General features: G+C 46.1%; 2 protein-coding genes across 2 annotated transcripts in view; both read right to left on the reverse strand.

Annotated features, from left to right (window-relative positions):
* Nucleotides 1-2,474: 2,474 nt before the first annotated feature.
* Nucleotides 2,475-6,303, reverse strand: LOC107211866 (nucleolar pre-ribosomal-associated protein 1-like). The gene is made up of 2 exons (XM_015644427.2): nt 4,152-6,303; nt 2,475-3,120 (listed from the first exon to the last, which is right to left on the reverse strand). Exons 1-2 carry the CDS (start codon nt 4,423-4,425, stop codon nt 2,696-2,698), a joined length of 699 nt encoding a protein of 232 aa, XP_015499913.1. The 5' UTR covers nt 4,426-6,303; the 3' UTR covers nt 2,475-2,695.
* Nucleotides 6,304-6,397: 94 nt separating this feature from the next.
* The window catches only part of MMP17 (matrix metallopeptidase 17), a 41,962-nt gene continuing 30,215 nt past the window's right edge, over nt 6,398-18,144 (reverse strand). Inside the window, exons 5-10 of the mRNA XM_015644426.3 lie at nt 15,827-16,003; nt 15,595-15,694; nt 13,910-13,992; nt 10,267-10,419; nt 8,612-8,869; nt 6,398-7,386 (exon numbers count right to left, since the gene is read on the reverse strand). Of these exons, the coding sequence (XP_015499912.1) occupies nt 7,061-7,386; nt 8,612-8,869; nt 10,267-10,419; nt 13,910-13,992; nt 15,595-15,694; nt 15,827-16,003 (1,097 nt within the window). The 3' untranslated portion in view covers nt 6,398-7,060. The remainder of the gene's footprint in view (nt 7,387-8,611; nt 8,870-10,266; nt 10,420-13,909; nt 13,993-15,594; nt 15,695-15,826; nt 16,004-18,144) is intronic.

An 18,144-nucleotide genomic window follows, 5' to 3' on the forward strand; every position in this document is an offset into this window, starting at 1 on the left:
GGGCCTCTGCACCTTCACAGAGAAGGATTTCTTTCTGATATTTCATCTAAACCCGCCTTCCTTCATCCAAGGCCATTCCCCTTGTCTATTTTGAGAAATCCCTCTCCCTTAGGCTATAAGCTGCTTGCACATTCCACCCCAAAGAAGTGCTCCAGGGGCTCTCGGGGGCTTATGAGCTCTCCGGGCCCTTTACCAGCCTTGTCCTCAGTGCCTTTCTCAGGAAACCCCGACTCCCCCGGGACTGTGCCCAGCTAGCACCGGCGCTCACCATCCGCACTCGCCGGGGAACTTGGAGACCTTCCTTCCGCTCCGGCTCCACGGCGGCGCTGGCACTGCGTATTTGCAGGTCTGCGCTGGCATGTTCACCTACCCTCTTGGCCACATTCGAGAACAATGTATCAGATTTCACAGGGAATTCCCAATAAAACTCACATATAATCAACAAGCAGAGAATCTTTTGGGGTTTATTTCCATCTCTCACCTGTTCCAAGTGGAGGGAAAATGGGTTTTTGTCACACACTGTGGCAACAGTGATGGATAAGGGCATTTTTTATTATTTTTTTAATTAAAAGAAAGGGTGATAAAAATAAACCAGGTCTGATATAAACATCTTTAAAAGCCACTGAAGTTTTTTAAACCCAAGAAGACCATCACGATTTCCAAGTTCAGGCTTCTATTCATACGGGTTTTGAAAAGCAACCAGGCTCTTCAAGAAATAGTAAATCATCATGACCAAACCTCTGGCTCCTCATTATTTGCACTTACACCCCACTGGAGGAAGCACTGCATCCTTTTTTTTCTAGCCTATATTGGCGTGAGGATGGATATTAACGACACATGCATGCGCAAACACATTTTCTCGTTCTTCAAAAAGTTAAAAATGGCTGTAATTAAAACAATAGCAGTAATAATGTGTTCAGACTGTTCAAGAAAAGGGAATTGAAGCTTTAATGTCCCAGTGAGAGATGTTGAATAAAATCTTCCCCCTGAGTTTGCACACAGTAATAAAATAATGGTTTTTTTTGACCAAACAAGTTGGGTCTATATAAGAACAGCTCAGGAGGCTTTTATGGATCACAGTGATGATGGCAGAGCCCAGAATGTTAAAGTGTTAGTTCCCCTAATTAATGCCCTGACGTAGCCAATTATTCTTGCAAAGAGACATAATTGTTTCCTCTCCTTGTTTTTGAGTTCCCAAGTCATGGGAACTCCTGTAATTCATAACCTGCACTAGTGCAGACCAATCTGACATGGGTAAGAAAGGTGTCCGGCTCCTGTGCTCCAAGACAGGTGTCCCCCAATGTAAATGGAAGTTTGGAATACAGAAACAGCTGTGGAAGAAAGATGAGAGAAAAATCAGAACAGATATTCTTCTATTTCCACACCGTAATACCAAGTCAAGCTGTTTACCTCCAGGACTACGTTTTAAAATGGTTCCCTAACTCTTTTCCTAGATGGAAAATCTGGAGTGCCTTTGCCCATTCAAGGCCAATGATCCTACTCACAAGAAGGAACAAACCGGTTTCCTGTTAAATAAAACAGTTGGAAATCTGATTTGCCAGATGCTATCCTTGACCAGCAATAGGAATCGGCAGCCAGGCCCTCATGGATTTGTTTTCTGCAGGCTATCTTCCCTCTTGGAATTATATTTTTTTTATACTTTTTGTTCCATTTCAGCCCTTGAAACGGAAGTTTCTTAGAGGGAGTGTGAGTGTTGTAGTGGCAGAAAACCTCACAGTGTGACAGTGTTCTGTGCTGCCCATCCCTGTCCCCATCCCACTAAAGACACAGCTTCTACCTTGGGAAGCCATGAGCCTCGCTGGATATGGGAAAACCAGTTAAATGGATTCAAAAAGCCCTGGAATTTCCTAGTTCCTCCCACCACTGCCTCATAACTCAAGTGACAAGAACGAGTCACCTGTCTAGTCTGCATCCTCTTCCGTCGTTGCTGACAGGCACGGGGATTTCACAAGCTCGTGGAAGGTGCTGGACAGGCGCCGTTCCTCCATGTGAAACACGGGGTTCACATATTTTTTATATAAAATTTAAAAAGTTTAATAGAAAGACAATTAGGAGACAGAAATAAAGTAAAATGTACAAATACGGCCGGGTGCCTCAGCATTCAGCCAAGACAGCACACCTTACCAGCAAAGGATTGTCCCTTAAAAACAGAACCCTATTACATATTCATAAACTCTCAAACATTCCTCTTAAGTTTTAGATGTTCTTTTGTTTAGCCTCAACTCGCCCCCTCCCCAGTAGATCAATCTTCTTGGCTCCATTGAGTCTTAAAGTCCCTGATAACAGAGGTTCAATAAATTCCTTCCTTGGAGCACTGGTTACCACTGTCTTCATCTGGATAAGATAATCTAAGAATTCAGGGGGGTTTCTGACTATCTTTTCAGTCTCTGGGCTACATAAACCAAAGCAGTTTTTTATTTTAATACCAGGCCACAGCTTAACATGTATATGTATTATACCAGTATTTCTAAGTTTCATCAATAACAGAAATAGAAGGAACTATATTAATAGAACAAAGTTTTCTAACCTTATTAACATTCACTTCAATTTTTGTGAAAAGCCAATAATATAATATGTATCTATAACACTCCATAAGCTGGCACGTGATGGAGCTGAGCACCCCGAGCTCCCTGGAGAGCCCAGCTGAGGTGCTGCTGGCCTGGCAGAGCCGGGTTTAAAGCTTGAAGAGGTTGTTCCTTGGTGTCTCATCCCTGAGCATCTCCTGTGTGGCTGCCAGGTGTGGTAGGACGCGGTTCCGCAGCCACCTCAGTGCTGGTGACACGTCCTGCTCCCTGAGGAGGCTCTGTCCAGCCAGGGACCTCAGCAGCCACTTCGTGACTACGCGAGTGGGAGCACAGGTGACAGCCACCGCCTCAGCCCCAGGTTCACCGGGTCTGAGGGTCTCCTCTCCTTGTGTGGAGGCTGGTGCTGGGAAAACATGGTCCCAATGGGCAAGTATAGAATTCAGATGTTCTCTGCATTTCTCCAGCTCAGACACTTCCACATTTGCAGCAGTGTCATCTTCCACCTCGTTCTTTTTCTGAGTGTGACTATACGCATGAGACAAGGCTTGAGGTTTGTTCTTGTCTCCAGTATTTTCTGTAAGAAGAATACCACCAGCAAAATAAACATCAGATACTACAAAGGATTTTCCTGTTACAGAACCATGCAAGTAAGGTGCTCTCCTGCCTCTATTCAGCTGTTACAGTTGCAAGCACCAGCCTCCTTTGGCAGGCTCCCGGAGCCTGAGCTGTTCCAAGGGGCTCCAGGAGCTCCCAGGCGCTCCAGGCTGGAGCCCTATTCCAAACTGGATCACCCAGCCTGGAGATGAGAGAAGCTCATGAAGCCTGGAGCACACAACCCACACAAGACAGTAAGTTCCAAAAACTCTCTTCACATCTTTCTGATGAATTTTAAAGGGTGAGAAAAACTTTAGAAAAGCTAAAGCTTTTACAGTATCCCTTAAATACATGATGCTTTCTTAACTGATACAGAACATTTAAACAAACCTACAGAAGCTTTAATGTGCACCAAGAGCAGTTGTTGCTGCAGGAAACCAGTGTTAAAGTTTTAAGATCTCCCATGGCCAAGTTCCTTGCACTTTTTGTTCACAGAGAGAACAAGCAAAGTTACACAAGTCCTGATCTACTTTTCCCTTCTTCAAAACTGATGACAAGAAAAGTCAACTATTTAATTTTCACTTGCTTTATTTATTTATTATTTTTACTTACACATCATTTTCAGACTCCCATCCACACTCAGAATGACTCAAACCTTTGCACAAAAATCCTCCAGGCATTTTTTCTTTTAAGATTTCATTAAAGAATACCATTTTTCAAAGCCTGATATGAGATTTGCAACTAAGTTTCATTTTAGAGCTCTTTCCCTTTCCAAACCGTGTTTCTCTGAAGCTTCGGAATTGTGCTAAGTTTAGAAAGGTTAGAAATCATTTTAGGATTAGGAAAGGAAGATCTGAAAAACGCCTTTCCATTTCCGTTCCTTGTCCCTCAAGCTACACCAGTGTGACAGAAGGTATTAGTCCTATTTCCAGAGAAGTTTGCCTCGCTTCTACTGTTGGTCTGTAACAGCTGCAACAAAAGATGCCTTATTTGAAGTATTTTAGCACTTACTGAGCAATTCTTTGTTTTGGTTTTTCTGGGCCAGGGCCTGCAGGTCCTCCTGCAGCTGCAGGTCTTTGCCGACAAGGCTCCAGTTGTGCAGCAGCAGCAGCAGCAGCTCCCTGCTGGAGAGGATGCTGTCGTTGACCGTGAAATGCCCCTTCTCCCTGACAGCCTCAACAACAGCAGCAGCACGGTATTCCAGCACAGAGCTGAGGGTGCTGAAGAACTCTGTCAGCTTGACCAGATTGACATAAGTCCTGTCAAAAGAAAACACAAGTGCCATGTATTTTCCTGCACACTAATCAGTAAGTACAGGTTTTAATCCTTACTGTCAGAATTGCCAGGAATAAAGGACTTGACAGCAACAGTGCATCAAATTTTACTTTATTCCCCATGTATTCAAACACCTAAATACTCCTGTCAAAGAAATCCCATCCAAATTCACTACTCAACACACAAACTGAAGTTGAAAAAATGCATTCATCTACCAGTGATAAAGAAATCCTCCTAGCCTTAATAAAGTTCAAACTGAATAGAGGATGAAATGCAAACCAACTAAAGCAAAAAAAAAAAAAATCAAAGCACTTACCAAATATGTTTGGTTAACATGACCAAAACAAACAGAAAATAATTTACTAACTGAATAGAAAGAAGTTTCTCAACAGTTTTTCTGCTGTATTTTACTGCTAGCGTTTTTTTAATTCTCATTTTTCCTGCTAAGGTGAAAGAGTCATACAGTGTGCAGAGGTCCATCAATAATGTAACAGCTCATGATGTGTGATTCCCACATTAGAAAAGCTTCATTTGAAAAACAAAGTTTTAAGGAGCTTTATTTTACATTTAAATGGTAGCTTTTTAATTCTCCTTCTTCTTCTTTGTGTCATTGCAACAGCAAAATGAAAGAATTAAAGTAGTTTTTTGGCTTTAATTGGCCAGTTGTGAAAAGCCCGAGTCTGAGGCAGGCTCTTATGGCTACACTGTAAATTTTACACTATTTTTTCTTCATTCTCTCAATTGTTCATCCAATAGTTTATGTAACATTGCTACAGTAGTTCTGTAATTCTCCGGGAATTTAATTTCTTCCAATCTACACAGATGAACAAACAAGTACTTCAGGATTGGAGAGAGGGTGTCTTCCTCTACCTGGCTTCAGCTCCGAGAGGAGTCTGTAATGTGCTGACGTTTAGACTAAAGGACTAAAATCCATGTCTTTGTGACTAAAGAGAAAGAAATGCAAGGAGACTCAGTCAACAGAATGTCACATCTCCCACAGCCCCAGCAGCCTCTGCTTGGCCTGGCTGGCAGAGATGGGATGGGGAGCTGCTCTGAAACAACAGAAGCAGCTTTACTCAGCAGAGGGAGCTGCTATGCCCGAGACTTTTTTGCTTGAATGTTTTTAAAGCCTATTTAATGGTTTAATGACATATTTCATTGACTTATGACCCATAAAATCAGGTTGTGCTGAAAACAGCTGTAACCTGTGAATTCTTGGGACTATTTAAAAATGGAAATAGCAGAAGGAAAGCCAAGGTGACCCTCTTTTTCTGTCAGGATGCAACTGCACTTTTTCTGCCTTGCCTGCTGTGCCACAGAAGGCTTTATGTTACACCCGGCACCAGGGCCACTGGAGCAGCCTTGGGTCGCATGGTGACAACTGTCTGCTGCCATGTTTCCCGGGGAAGCTGGCCCCAGCAGGGCAGTAAGACATTTGTGCAGGAGCTTTGCAGAAGCAGGGCAGAGAAGAAGAGTGTGTCCCAGCAGCATCTGCCCATGTAACACCCTTTGACAGCAGCAAACTTCTTTGACATCTCATCCCAGTTCTTACTCACCATTTTCAAGGACTCTCAGATGCCCAAATCATGCCACAGTGAGGAATAAACCCAAACAGAAGCATCCTAACGTAGCACTCGACCTTGGCTTCTGCCACTCCAAACTTTGGTCAGAGGCATCAAAAGGAGTTTGAGCTGACCGTGCAGCATCTTCCCTGCTCCAGCCCATCCTCTGCAGCAAAACCAGGTAGGTATGGCGTAACATACAAATGCAACACATCCTGATTCCTCCCAAAATGTAAGCCAACCCGACACAGGAATTCTAAACCAGGAGTTTGTGTTCACAGATTATTCTGGGGCAGTGGTCGTAACTGCATCTCATTTGGCGGCACTGCTCCTGATCTAGACGTGAGGCTGCTAAGAGCCTCAGAGCCTCAGTACCTTGCTGCAGGTGACAGGCTTGATCTGGCACAGGACTGGGAGATCTCATGTAGGTGGTCAAAGTTTATTAGAGAAATCGTTATATTACAATGACTCTTATACAAAGATAAGCTGCAGTGCCTTCTGAAAGGCAAAGGTGTTTCTGACCCATAGAAACTGATAGAGGTTACTCAGGCACCAGTGACTACAGCAGGCTTGACAGTAAAATAATGATCATTTTGCCATTAATCTTAGTGGAGCCACAGTTTCTTCTACCTGGTACATCCAATGGGATGTGTACACTGTGTCAGCACATAACTGCTACCTCCTGCCAGTTGCCTTTCTGTTGCTGTCTACCTCAGCAGCATCTCTTCTGTCCCCACTCCATCCCAGGAGGGGATTGTGGGGATCCTCCCTTGTTTGCTGTGTTTAAACATCCAGAGCAACAGACATCTACGGAGCGTTTCTAAATTCAACAGGACACTGCTCTCATCTTTAACTGGATGGGGAAATAAGAAGGTGCAGAATGCAACTCTGTTATTAGACCTTTAAACTAAAATTAAAAAGAAAGAAAACCCCGAAACAAAATCACTGTTCATTTCTCATGGAGAATTCAAACCCTTCACTGGCATGTTCCTAGGAATGTTCTTTTTTCTGCTTGCAACAGTCAGCAATCACGGAGCTGTATCCCGGAGCACCATGGTGGTGTCCTGGCGGTGAGATGAGCTGTCAGAGGGTTGCACAGACCAGCGCTGCTGTCCACACAGCCAGCACGAGACTGGCTGTCAGTTTGGGCATGGGGTGCGGGTGCAGGGATGGGGTGCTAGAGGTGCAGGAGCAGACCTCGTAGCCGTTCTTCGAGCGGCTCTCGTCGTGCTGCCCCGGCCTGGAGCGCGCCCCAGTCCTGCTGCTCCCGGCTGCCTCAGGGGCATCGGCCTGCATGTTACTGCATACCAGCCAGTCCCTGGCGATGGACTGTGGGTACCCAGGCTGCACCTCCAGTTCACTGCCCAGCACCTTCCAGTACTCCTTGCCCTTGAAGAAGTAACTTGCACCTGCAAAGAGACCAAAACCCAAACACAAGGTGAGCGTGGTGGGTGCTGTCCTAGAGGAAGAGTACTTGGAGTAGCAGAGGAGGGTTCCCACCTCAGCTGAACCCCAAACGTGGAAGCACATGAGATATCACTGCTTGTTGTCAATATCCCCTGTTGCTGCAGGAGGGCTGCTCCAGAAGGTGCAGTGCCTGGCCAGGATCTCTCACATCAGCCACCAGCAGTTGGAGGTGGAGGGTGAGATGCCACCTCTTCTGTGCTGAGCCCTAGAGCAGATGTAGCTCCTGGTACTGTGGGTGTGTAGGGTCAAGGCCCTGTGAAGCCACAGCTGGACACACCGTACACAGCTCTCCTTCTCATAATAGGGCATGGCAAAGCTGGAGACTCCACTATCCATTAGTGAACTGGGGTGTATGCTGCTGACCCTGGGCTCAGAAAAATAACCTAAGCTTGACAGGGTCCTGGGAACCTTCTGCCCTCGGGTACATTTTTCTGTTCTGAACTGGGAGGTTGTGAATTCTCTAGGCAGGCCCCATGCACAGGAGGACTCCTATCTATAGGAATGTCACTCTCAATAGCTTTGGAAATTCAGCTTGAGAAGTCTCTGGAAGTGGCCTTCCCCTCTGCCTGGTTTAATGATTGCTATTACACTTTTAGGTCACCAGTAAATAAACCCTGGAAGCGCCACTTTGTTGTGAGTGAATAGCTGATTTTAAATAGCTCCTGTAACAAAATTTTTGTGTTTTTTTCAGGAGGAAGAAACCACTGAGAAATATCATCCTCAGAAAAGAAGTTGCAACTCTGGGAAAACACCTTTAAAAATATTTTCTGTCTGTTTTAGCTCATATATCGAGCTAAAAATCCAATGACAACAAAACCAGGGAGGAGCAAATCAGCCCATCCTAGGATAAAGATCACTGCAAACCAGCATCAACTGTGTTCTCTTAATAAAGTGCAATAATTATAATTATATACGTATTATATATTTATATATTTATATATATATATAATTATGCCCCCATGATATTTTTTTTGCCTGTTTCTTCTAGTGAGCAGTGTGGGGAGCTCTGGCTGGAGTCATACCTTTCTCTCTTCAGCTTCCGGCCACCAGGAACATCCCATCAGGGCCTCAGCATTTGTGTTGGCAGGCAGGGTAGAAGGGGTTACAGCTCAACAGAGAACTGATTTTCTTTGCTGTGATTTTTTTTAAACCGCAATACGGACTCACCATCTGACCACCTCATGGCATCATCTAAAGGGCTGGGTATCCCCTTCCACAGGACGGCCACCAAAGGATACCCGGGATCCATCCTCCGCTCCTGGTCATCGTAGCGCCAGTAGAGATTGTCCTTAAAGAAATAAGTCTTGTCGTTGTGAGCCCAGGAGAAAGCAGCATCGATTCCTCCCAGGGGCAGGCCAAAGTCCGAAATTGGCCGCGGGTATCCTTCCTCCACGTTGTTGTCTTTGAAGACCCAGTATCTGTCTCCTGTGGAAAGAAAAAAAGCACAGAATAAAATCACATTTGTTTCACAGCCTAAACCAGTATTTCCCCACAGATGAGCTGAGCTAATGTTCTGTTACCTACTGTGGTGACAAAGCCTCGAGGCTGAGCTCTGGGGATTTAAGGATGAGAGTAGGAAGGGGTCAGCCCATGACGGAACCTCTGGCTTTGAATAGCTGCTCTTTTGTGTCAGGCTGTCCATGGACATAGCACCTGTTTGCTGCAGAAAGCATGACTGTACCAGGACATGAACGCACTGACAGAATCAGTACAGCTGTCACTTTTATGTATTTGATGGAGGCATTTGGTTTTCTGTCCCTTGGGTTTCTGCCTGGTATCCAAAGAAACAAAGTTACAGGCAGCTCTTGCGGACAAACTGGGCGCTTTCTGCAGGCTATCTGGCTCCTGAGAAGCCAAGTGTAGTCCACAAGTGTAGCCTTCCATATGCTGTTCCATAGGAAGATGCAGGGCTTGGTGTGGCGATGCAGGACTCAGTGTGCCCGCAGTCCCGGAGGGCTTTGGATGCACTTGGAAAGGCCTTCTGCAATTGTAGGGGCTTTGTGTGGGACATGAGCCATCATCTCTGTGGCCTGGCTGGGGGAACTGAAACCAAATTACTGCTTCCAGAAGTGCTTGGTTCAGCACTTCTGAAACTTATAATTGCACCATGTTTCAAGCAGAACGGTCTGGAGACAAAAAGCAATTTCCAAACAGCAAGAATGGAGGGCTGGGATGTGTTTAGCACTTCAAGTGCACAACCCTGATGAAAAAGGAGTCAGCGCTTGCCAGGATTTTGGGTGACATTGAGTGCATGGGTGGCATCTAACCAGCACAGGTGGATGGTCTGTGGGGAGCTTGGAAATTTGCATAGAAACCAAGAGTTAAACTGTTCCTCCAGCTTTTCTGAAATAAAAGCTTGCAAGCTTTTTAGATTAAAAAAAAAAAAAAAGATAATTATATCACTTATTTTAAGAAAAAATACAGTAACAAAAATATAATTATTAAAACTGAAGGTCTTCACTTTCATTTTTATTTCCTCTCTGACTCTTTCTTTTCTCAGAAACAAATACTAAAAAGAGAAAAGGTCAGAGGAGGAACACATCACATGTGAGTGTGTGTAGGGGTGGTTCCTGCTTGTGTTTCATTCTTGAAAAGCTCAGATTTTAGTTAGATTTGGCCAAACTTTATCTTCAATGACATTTCCCTCATTTTCTGGGCAACAAGACCATTATCTTTTGCTTGCCCTCCCTGCCAGCTTGTTTCTCCTAGTCTTGCTCATGGACAACAGATTTCAGACTGGCCCTCCAGATGCTTAATATGTGGCACCGGTGTCTCCTGCCTAGCACCACATTCTATACCTCCAGCACCATGTTTGCTCTCACCTTTGAAGAAGACAATTTTGTGGTCGCTGGTTCTCTCATAGACTGCGTCCAGGCTGTCCAGATTGAGGGGCAAACCCCGCCAGAAACGGTGAATCTGAGCCGGCTGGAGGGACACCAAGTGCTTATTGCGAGTCAGTCTCCAGAAGTACTTGCCTGGAGGGACAGACTGGATATTACTGAACCACACTCAACTCCTCTCTGCTGGGAGGTGAGTGTCAGGTGGGCAGTGGCAGCATGAAGCAGTGTGTGAGATGGGAGACGTGATTTAGAGCCATCCTGCTTTCCAGCAGCAGCTGCGACTGCTTCCTATTTCTGGCAGTCATTAGAAGAAATCCTCCCCCCCACTTTTTTTTTTTTTCTTTTTCAGATTAAAATAATCCTCTGCACACTGCACTGGAGTTGTTGTACTCCTGGCCACAGCGTGAGGCTGTGCTGCTGAGCCAGGAAAGGATAGAGGAGCCTTTCATCTCTTCCCTCCCTCTCTGCACAGGACCTCCTGTGAGCTGACTGGACCTGGTGCCAACAGCCTTAAGCAAGAGTGTATAAAGAAACATCCTCGTTCCTCCTTTCCTGGAGCAGCCACAGCTTCCTGCACACAGGATGTCCAGCTGCTATCAAGTTTGGAAATGTCTAGGATGTTACAATGAAACAGAAATACCAGAAGTGTTGTTTTGTAATGAAGAAAGGGAGTGAGAAAATAAAGGAGGAGGAGGAGGAGGAGGAAACCATCTGAATAGATCTGGAAGGGTTAAGGTGGGGAAGGAGGCACAGTTAAGGACTTTGGTAGCATCTAGAGGTGCAGGATACTAAGCAGAGACTGCAGTCCTGTGGAGCTTCCAGGATGAATGCATTGGTGGTGCCTGCAAACACACTTCAACACCTGCAGCAGCACTGCCCCAGCCAGGAAAGAGTATTTTGGGGATTTCTGAAATATTTTTGATCATGTAAAAGGGAACAGATTTACCCTTTGTGTGAAGGATGACAAACTTTTTCCTGCTAAAAGAGCCTTATATGGGATTTCCTGAGGAGTCTTAATGGTTTGCAGGGGCAACTCCAAGCCAAGCTCTGTGTTGGCTCTGGGATTCTCAGCCCTTTTTGCAGCACATTTCATGCTGTGTTTTCTCCAGAGAGCTCCACAGATTGATGTGAGCCAGAGTAAGATGTTTAAGAGGCAACCCTCAACTGTCTGGTATTGGTTATTGCCTGTTAGAAATTACTGTGCATTATTTGCATCTGTTCTTGCATGAATTTCTGAGGGGAGATAAGCAATAGAAACCAAAGATGCATCTTCAGATTTGTATTCCCCACACACTCAGCTCTTTCTCCAGAGCCAGAAGATTGTGACACCAACTTTTAAAATTTTATGGAAATTGGATCATAGCCTAACAATGCAGGACGCAAAACTCTAGCACTTTAACATTTGCAGAGAGAGAGTTTTATTCTAATTATAAGGATTTTTATCATATTGTTGTTCTTCAGCTCCAGTTTGCATATTTGCTCTATCTTACTAAAACATAAATGAATAATACATTCATATGTCAGTATGGTAGGAATTGACACAATTACAGATTCTTTTTAAGAATATAAAAAAACCCCAGGGATTCAAATTTGGTGGCCATTTTGCATCAATGCAAACATATGTAATTAACTAAATATGATCTCTGCATCTGTAATTAGCAAGGTACTAGACAAGGTCAGATGTTCACTTTTTTAGAAAGAAATACGGCTCAACTAAACTCCTTCTTCAGCAGATCAGTATCTGAACTTTGAAGTGCCCTGGACTTGTCAGACACACAAAGGGAAGCCTCAGTACTTTTGACATTTCATCCATTTGCAAGTGATGGGCTCAGCAGGTGAGCAGCTGCAGTAGGGAAACCTTAAATCTACCCCCAGTCTGGAATAGCCTGAGCTGTTGGTTACTTCGGTTGGGTTTTTGTAAGTTATCAGGAAAACAAAAGAAAATAAAGCACTTAGGTAGCAAGGAATTGTGAATGTAATGGCCCCAGTCTGCCTGGGTTCATGTTTTGCCATGGCCCAGCCTGCTCACCAAAATGCTGCTCCTGTGTGGATGAGCATCAGCCAAGTAAGATCCAGGGATCCAAAACCAGCAGGAGAACTGCTGTCATTAGCATGCAGAAATAATTGAAAAAACAAAATCCCAACCCTGTGTTTTTTTTAAAAGCTCAAATTAAACCCTCCTCTGAGCTGGCAAACTGAACACAATGAAAGCAAAGTGTGAGGTCCTGCTCCACCAAGATGTGGTTGATGGGTTGAAGCAATTGCTTTCTTTAGTTACAGGTAATTTTGATCCCAGCTGTGTTCCATGCTGTCCAGACTTTGGCTGCCTTTGGCAAGACTGCTGCACCCACCTTGCACACACACAGGCCAAAGGTATTTAAAACTTCAGGAGTCTGTAGTGAGGCACCTTCATTGAAGCAAGCGGTGATTCCAAAGAGCAGAAAACCCACCATTGCCTCCAAAACAGCAGGCCTGTGCGCTCTGGGGACCTCCAGCCCCAGTGGCTTCTTTCCATCTAGGGAACCAGCAGGACAAGCTCAGAACAAAATGCCCATTGAGGGACAAAGCTCAGCACTAGAGCTCATTTAAATCCTGCCCCAGAGGTGACATCCCTCCTCCTTGATGCACAGGATGGTTCAGAGGGCAACAATGGGGGCTGCAAGGAAAGTGCTGGGGTCTGGAGGCAGACATGCAGCTGGCATCCACTGACCCTGTGCTCTTTACATCAACTTTTTGGCCTGAAATAAATATATCCAAAAATAGACACCGAAATGGATTTCTCTTTACTTCATCAATTTTTCCCCTCCGAGAGACAGACTGCCATTTATCCTGACACCAGTTCATGTCTCTGAGTTTCCCCTCTTCACTGTGGTTTTTTGGAGCTGGCATCTGAACAAACAAGGTTGTGGAACAGTCTTCCTATTGCGCTTCCTTCAGGGCACAGGCAACACCAAATTCTCTGGAGCGCTTTTGCTGTTCATGCCTGTGAACCAAGACTCAAACTGTGATACCCAGATGCCGGGATGCTGCTGCTCATCCCTAGGACAAACACTTTTGCTTCCCCGTGGATGGCTTTGGGGTGGCCAAATGGTGGTCAGAGATGCAAAGAAATGCCCATGGGAATTTTTACATCTTGGAAAGATGAGAAAGCAAGCCCAGAGAGTCCAGCCTACACAGGCTCTGCTCAGCTGAGAAGGCACCGATGGATCCTCGTCAAAAGCTGGGCACCTTGGGAACACACTGCCAGCAAGTGGTTGATGGTACAAAACCAGATGGTCCCCAATTGTGTACACAGTTTTTGAGAGATGCATGGCAAGCAGCATTAGGGAAGGTGAAGCGTGGGAGGAAAGGGAGGCTGGAAGTATCCAGGAAGAAAGCAATGGAGCGTTGTTGTTGCTCTGCTCATCTTGTTTTGACCTCGATTTTGACACAACTATCAGATTTTAGTTCTTCACCTGAGCAGTTCAGTGTGACAGATCAGAGTAAAAACTGCATGGAGTAGCCCACAAACCCCAGCCAGCTCATCCTTGCCACCCACTCTAGCCTGTCCCACACTGTGCTGCCTCTGGTGCTGGCACACCAAAGCCACCACAGGGTGACACAGGCACAGACCCCTGGCACTCACCTTTGAAGAAGAAAGCCTCTCCCCGGATCTGGGCCACTGCATCGAAGTGCGTGTTACACCTGTCAGGCACATCCCGCCTGAGCCTGTGGAGAGATGCCCAGGTGAGCAGGGCCCAGGCAGGCAGCGAGGGGCTGTGTCCCCCTGATACCGCCTATCCCATAGACTGAGTCACCCCTGCTCCTGGAGAAGACTACAGGCTGTGCCCATCTGTCACTCCTCATGCCGAAGCCCAGCTACGTGCACGGAGAATTCCAAAGCAAGCTCAGGTAAACCTCAGCTTGAAGACAGCTTGGGCTGACAACACTGAGCCACCAGACGCCATCGCTGGAAGGTGAGCAAGGACACGCACTACATCGACCAGCTTGTGTAGCTGGTGAGGGCTGAGCCGGCTTCCCACTCCCAGCAGCACAGTGTGGCTTGGCCCGTTGCCCCAGCACAGCAGGACATGAGAAACAGCCAAGCAGCCTCTCACTCCAGCAGCTCACGATGCTGCTCCAGGGCTGAGCTCCGAAGTGCCAGTGAGAGGTGACAGAGCTGCAAAGCAGAAAGCAGCTGAGCCTAAACAGAAGGTTGTGGAGGAGCCATGTGATATCCAATGAGATAACTGGTGAAAGCCACCTGGCAAGTGGTAGCTGAGACACTGAGCTGCTTTGACAAGGTGGGTGGGGAAGGCACAGAGCATAAAGGATTGAGAGAGCCGCAAAGCCCTCTTAAGAAATGATGACTGATGGAGAAACAAGGAGAGGATGATGGGAAATGCACAGAAAAGCTGCTGTGGGTGACAGGGAAGCATAAATCTGTTCTGCTGATAGAGTAATTGTGCTGAGCTGCCAGCACCAGCTTCACTGCCCTCTTTGGCCACAAAATGACAGATGCGGAAGCAAACCCCATCCAGCCTCAGCATACAAGGCAGGAACAAGGGGATGGCATGAACAAGTTTCCTGCTGCTTCTGCTGCTGGTGTGAGATGTTGGCCTCCCACAACAGCAGGGAGAAAGGCTCTCATATTTCTGTGTCCAAACATGGCCATAAGGGGCCTGGTGCACAAATGCCTTTAGAAGCTATGCACAGAGAAACGTGGCATTCAGCATGTTCAAACAAAAGGAGCATGAGGAGCATGAAGGTGACCTGCTCCATATCTCTGCCTTTCTCACTTGGGGCATTCTTGGTGTCTGGCAAAAATGTGCGTGACCATCACCTCCTGCCTTTTTGTTCAGTGCCCCTTCTTCTCTTAACTGTCCTGCTGTCCTGGTCAACATGTATTAATGAGCTATATCCTGCACTTCCCTTAATGAGGCCATGCTGGTTGCTTGATGATGCTCAGTGTAAGCAGCCCTTTGCCAATGCTAACCTGCATTGGAGTCAGGCTATCAGTCCACTTGTTCCAATATTCACTCCCTCAGGTACATTAGGTAGGTGCTTACTGTGGAGTGATTTAGGTAAGTTATGCTTGTGTAATTCAGAATACAGCTGAGGAAGTTTGATTAAAATTTCAGCAAGGATAAACATACTGAATGTATTGAAGGGTGAGAGTGACAATTTTTTATGAGTAAAAAATCTGAGTTTTAGCAAAATATCCAGAGATCCAGAGAGAAATACCAAAGACAGAGTGAGGAGGCAAGATACTGATGAAGCAGAACTTCACTACCACACATCCTTTGCAGGAAAGGAAGACATTTGACTTACAGAACAGTGGAGCGGTTCTCTGGCAGCTCTGGCAGGATTGGATGGTCGTCTGTTTTGCTTAGTTCAGGCTTGGCTGTGGGGGACACTGATTCCCTGACTCCTGTGTAGAAAAGAAGCAGTAATGGGGAACACCATCCTCCCCGCCAGCTCCTCTTAGCCTGGAAAACAGCTATTCCAGTGTGTCCTGCCACGGCAGGAACAGGCTGTAGCCACATGAGGGACACAAACTTACCATAGAGTTGCCAGATCCGGACTTTGTCCTCGTAAGGCAGGTCGTACTTCAGAGGATCCCCCACTGGACCTTGGTAGTAGGGTCTCATGATAGATTCTATGGCAGAGATGTGGGTCAAGCCAATGGCATGGCCAAACTCATGGACAGCTACAGCAAATAGGTCCATCCCATGAGTGTCTGGAGATAAGGACAAAATTGAAAGAAAAGTCACTAAGTGCTGATAGTAATTGGGGGATTTGGGTGAGCTGCAAGGGTCATAAGAGACAGTGTACATTTATAGTGGATAAACTGGAAACAAGAGCTTTGGAATAGGTAAAGTTTGAAAAAGACATTTTTTTTCCAGTTGGAGACTGGAGCGTATCATATGAAAATGGAAAGCAAGCCAGACTTCAGCCTACACCAGCCTGGGTATCACCCCTCTTATTCCCAGATCACTGTTGGCATCTGAGAAAAAGCTGGACAAAGGGCTGAGACAGCACTCACATCACAACCAGAGGCACTGCAAAAGCTGGGCCAGAGCAGTCACTCCCTGCATCTCATGCCTGCTGCAGCTGCTGACGCAGGCAGACTTTGCATTGCCCAGAACATCAGATTTCTGCAGCCACCAGCCAGGAGCTCGTCACATCCTTGACAATGAGCCAAGCCATGTGCCCACGAGCCAGGGAGTGCCAGCAGTGCCTGCCTGCCCTCGGTGCTCTGCAGGGCTTTCCCTGCCTGGCCTTGCATGCTGCTGCCCCGGCCAAATCCATCCCTCAGCCTTCCCATATGCACACAAATACAGGATTGTTCATCTGCTTATCGGCCACCAACCTGCTCATCTCACTGCTGACCTGACACAAGTAAGTGACTATGTTCAGCTTGTTTTTAGAGGCTTAACCATCTTCTGTTACACACCTTGTGCTGAAAGGGTTGCAGCTCTTTTGTCTGCTGCCTTTTGCAAACACTTTGATCCTCACACACCACAATGGACATTAGGGAGACAACTGTCGAACATCAGTATGTCCTTTGATGACTTTCTTCCTTTAGTCTAGGCTATCTCTACCATATTCTCTTTCCCCAGATTTTCTAATTTGCAATCCAACCCCCAGTGCCTCACACCACACCCTCATACAGACCAATCCTATTCTCTCCAGAGCTTGAGACACTCATGGAAGGGGTTAATGCTCATTTCCAAACATATGGCGCTGTTTGCTACCAAAGCAAAGGAGAAGCTCCGCCCTGTGGAGCTGTACGGGACTGAGCCTGCTTGGTGCATTCCCACTACCCAGCTCCAGACAGGTTGGACCACATGCCTGTGCAATTTCTGCCCTTCTCTGCACAGCAATATTCTGCAGAGCAGTACCAGAGGGCAGCAATGATTTTAAGTGTGGTTCTTATAAAGATCAAGATGTAAAGTATTGTAATAAAGAAGCAGTGAGGTTGGAAAGATCCCTGCAAAGCATAGCAGAGTGTCATGTTCCCTGAGAAGGACTGGAGAGGCAGACGTCTTCTTTGGCATCTGAGATGGCTACATTTTTGCACAAAAGTAGCCACAGCTGATCCTGCCCAGTGTTTCCTGCTCCTTGCCAGGCTCGGGGTGTTGAAGCAGGGAGATAACTATTGATGAATTCTGCCTTTTCCTCCATGACTATTACAATTTCTGTAAGCAGGCGAGATTTTTATAACCTGTGCTGTTCTCCCTGGCACTAAGAGAGAACAAGACATATGCTCTCTGACATTTTAAAGCCAGACTAACAACCTTGGGGACATTTTTATATCACCTACCAAGTTGTTGTTTTTCAATCAGTAGAGAGAATAAAATAAATAAAAGATGAAGCTCGGATAGCTCCAAGATCATCAAAACAGAGGGCAGCTTTTCGCTGGCAGCCTCATGCCCTCCCTCATCCTTCGGTGGTGCTTCGAGGGGCACTCCCTGTGGGAATCCTGGCTCTGAGTTTTCTCATTCACAGGATTTTGTTTCACAATAAGCACTCCCAACCACTAGCTGCAAAACTGAGTCTGTCACTAACACATTTGCTGTGGCAAGCTATTGACCACAGCGCTTGCCTCTGCCCTGTATGTCTGCAGGTAAAAACTGCTGTTTTTCCCCCCTTACTGATAAGAGCCATCAGTTGGGACTGCACACCAGCATGAAACAAAGAGCAGGTGTAATTCTGAAGGATCAGCCTGTCTGGACATTTAACCTTTACCTCAAGACCTCCTCCAGCACCCCTGGTGAACACTCCTGCCCACGAACACTCAGGGGGATGGATGGAGGTCAACCGGAGGGCAGGAAGAAGGTATTAGCTTGTTTCAGAGAAGACAGTTAGGTTTAAACA

This window comes from Parus major, chromosome 15 (genome assembly GCF_001522545.3).
Source record: "Parus major isolate Abel chromosome 15, Parus_major1.1, whole genome shotgun sequence".
NCBI lineage: Eukaryota > Metazoa > Chordata > Aves > Passeriformes > Paridae > Parus > Parus major.

Coding starts and splice junctions, on each gene's coding strand:
- LOC107211866 (XM_015644427.2), bottom strand. CDS start 4,425: ATGGCACTTGTGTTTTCTTTTGACAGGACTTATGTCAATCTGGTCAAG. Junction 3,121..4,151: donor CCAAAACAAAGAATTGCTCA/GTAAGTGCTAAA, acceptor TTCTTCTTACAG/AAAATACTGGAGACAAGAAC.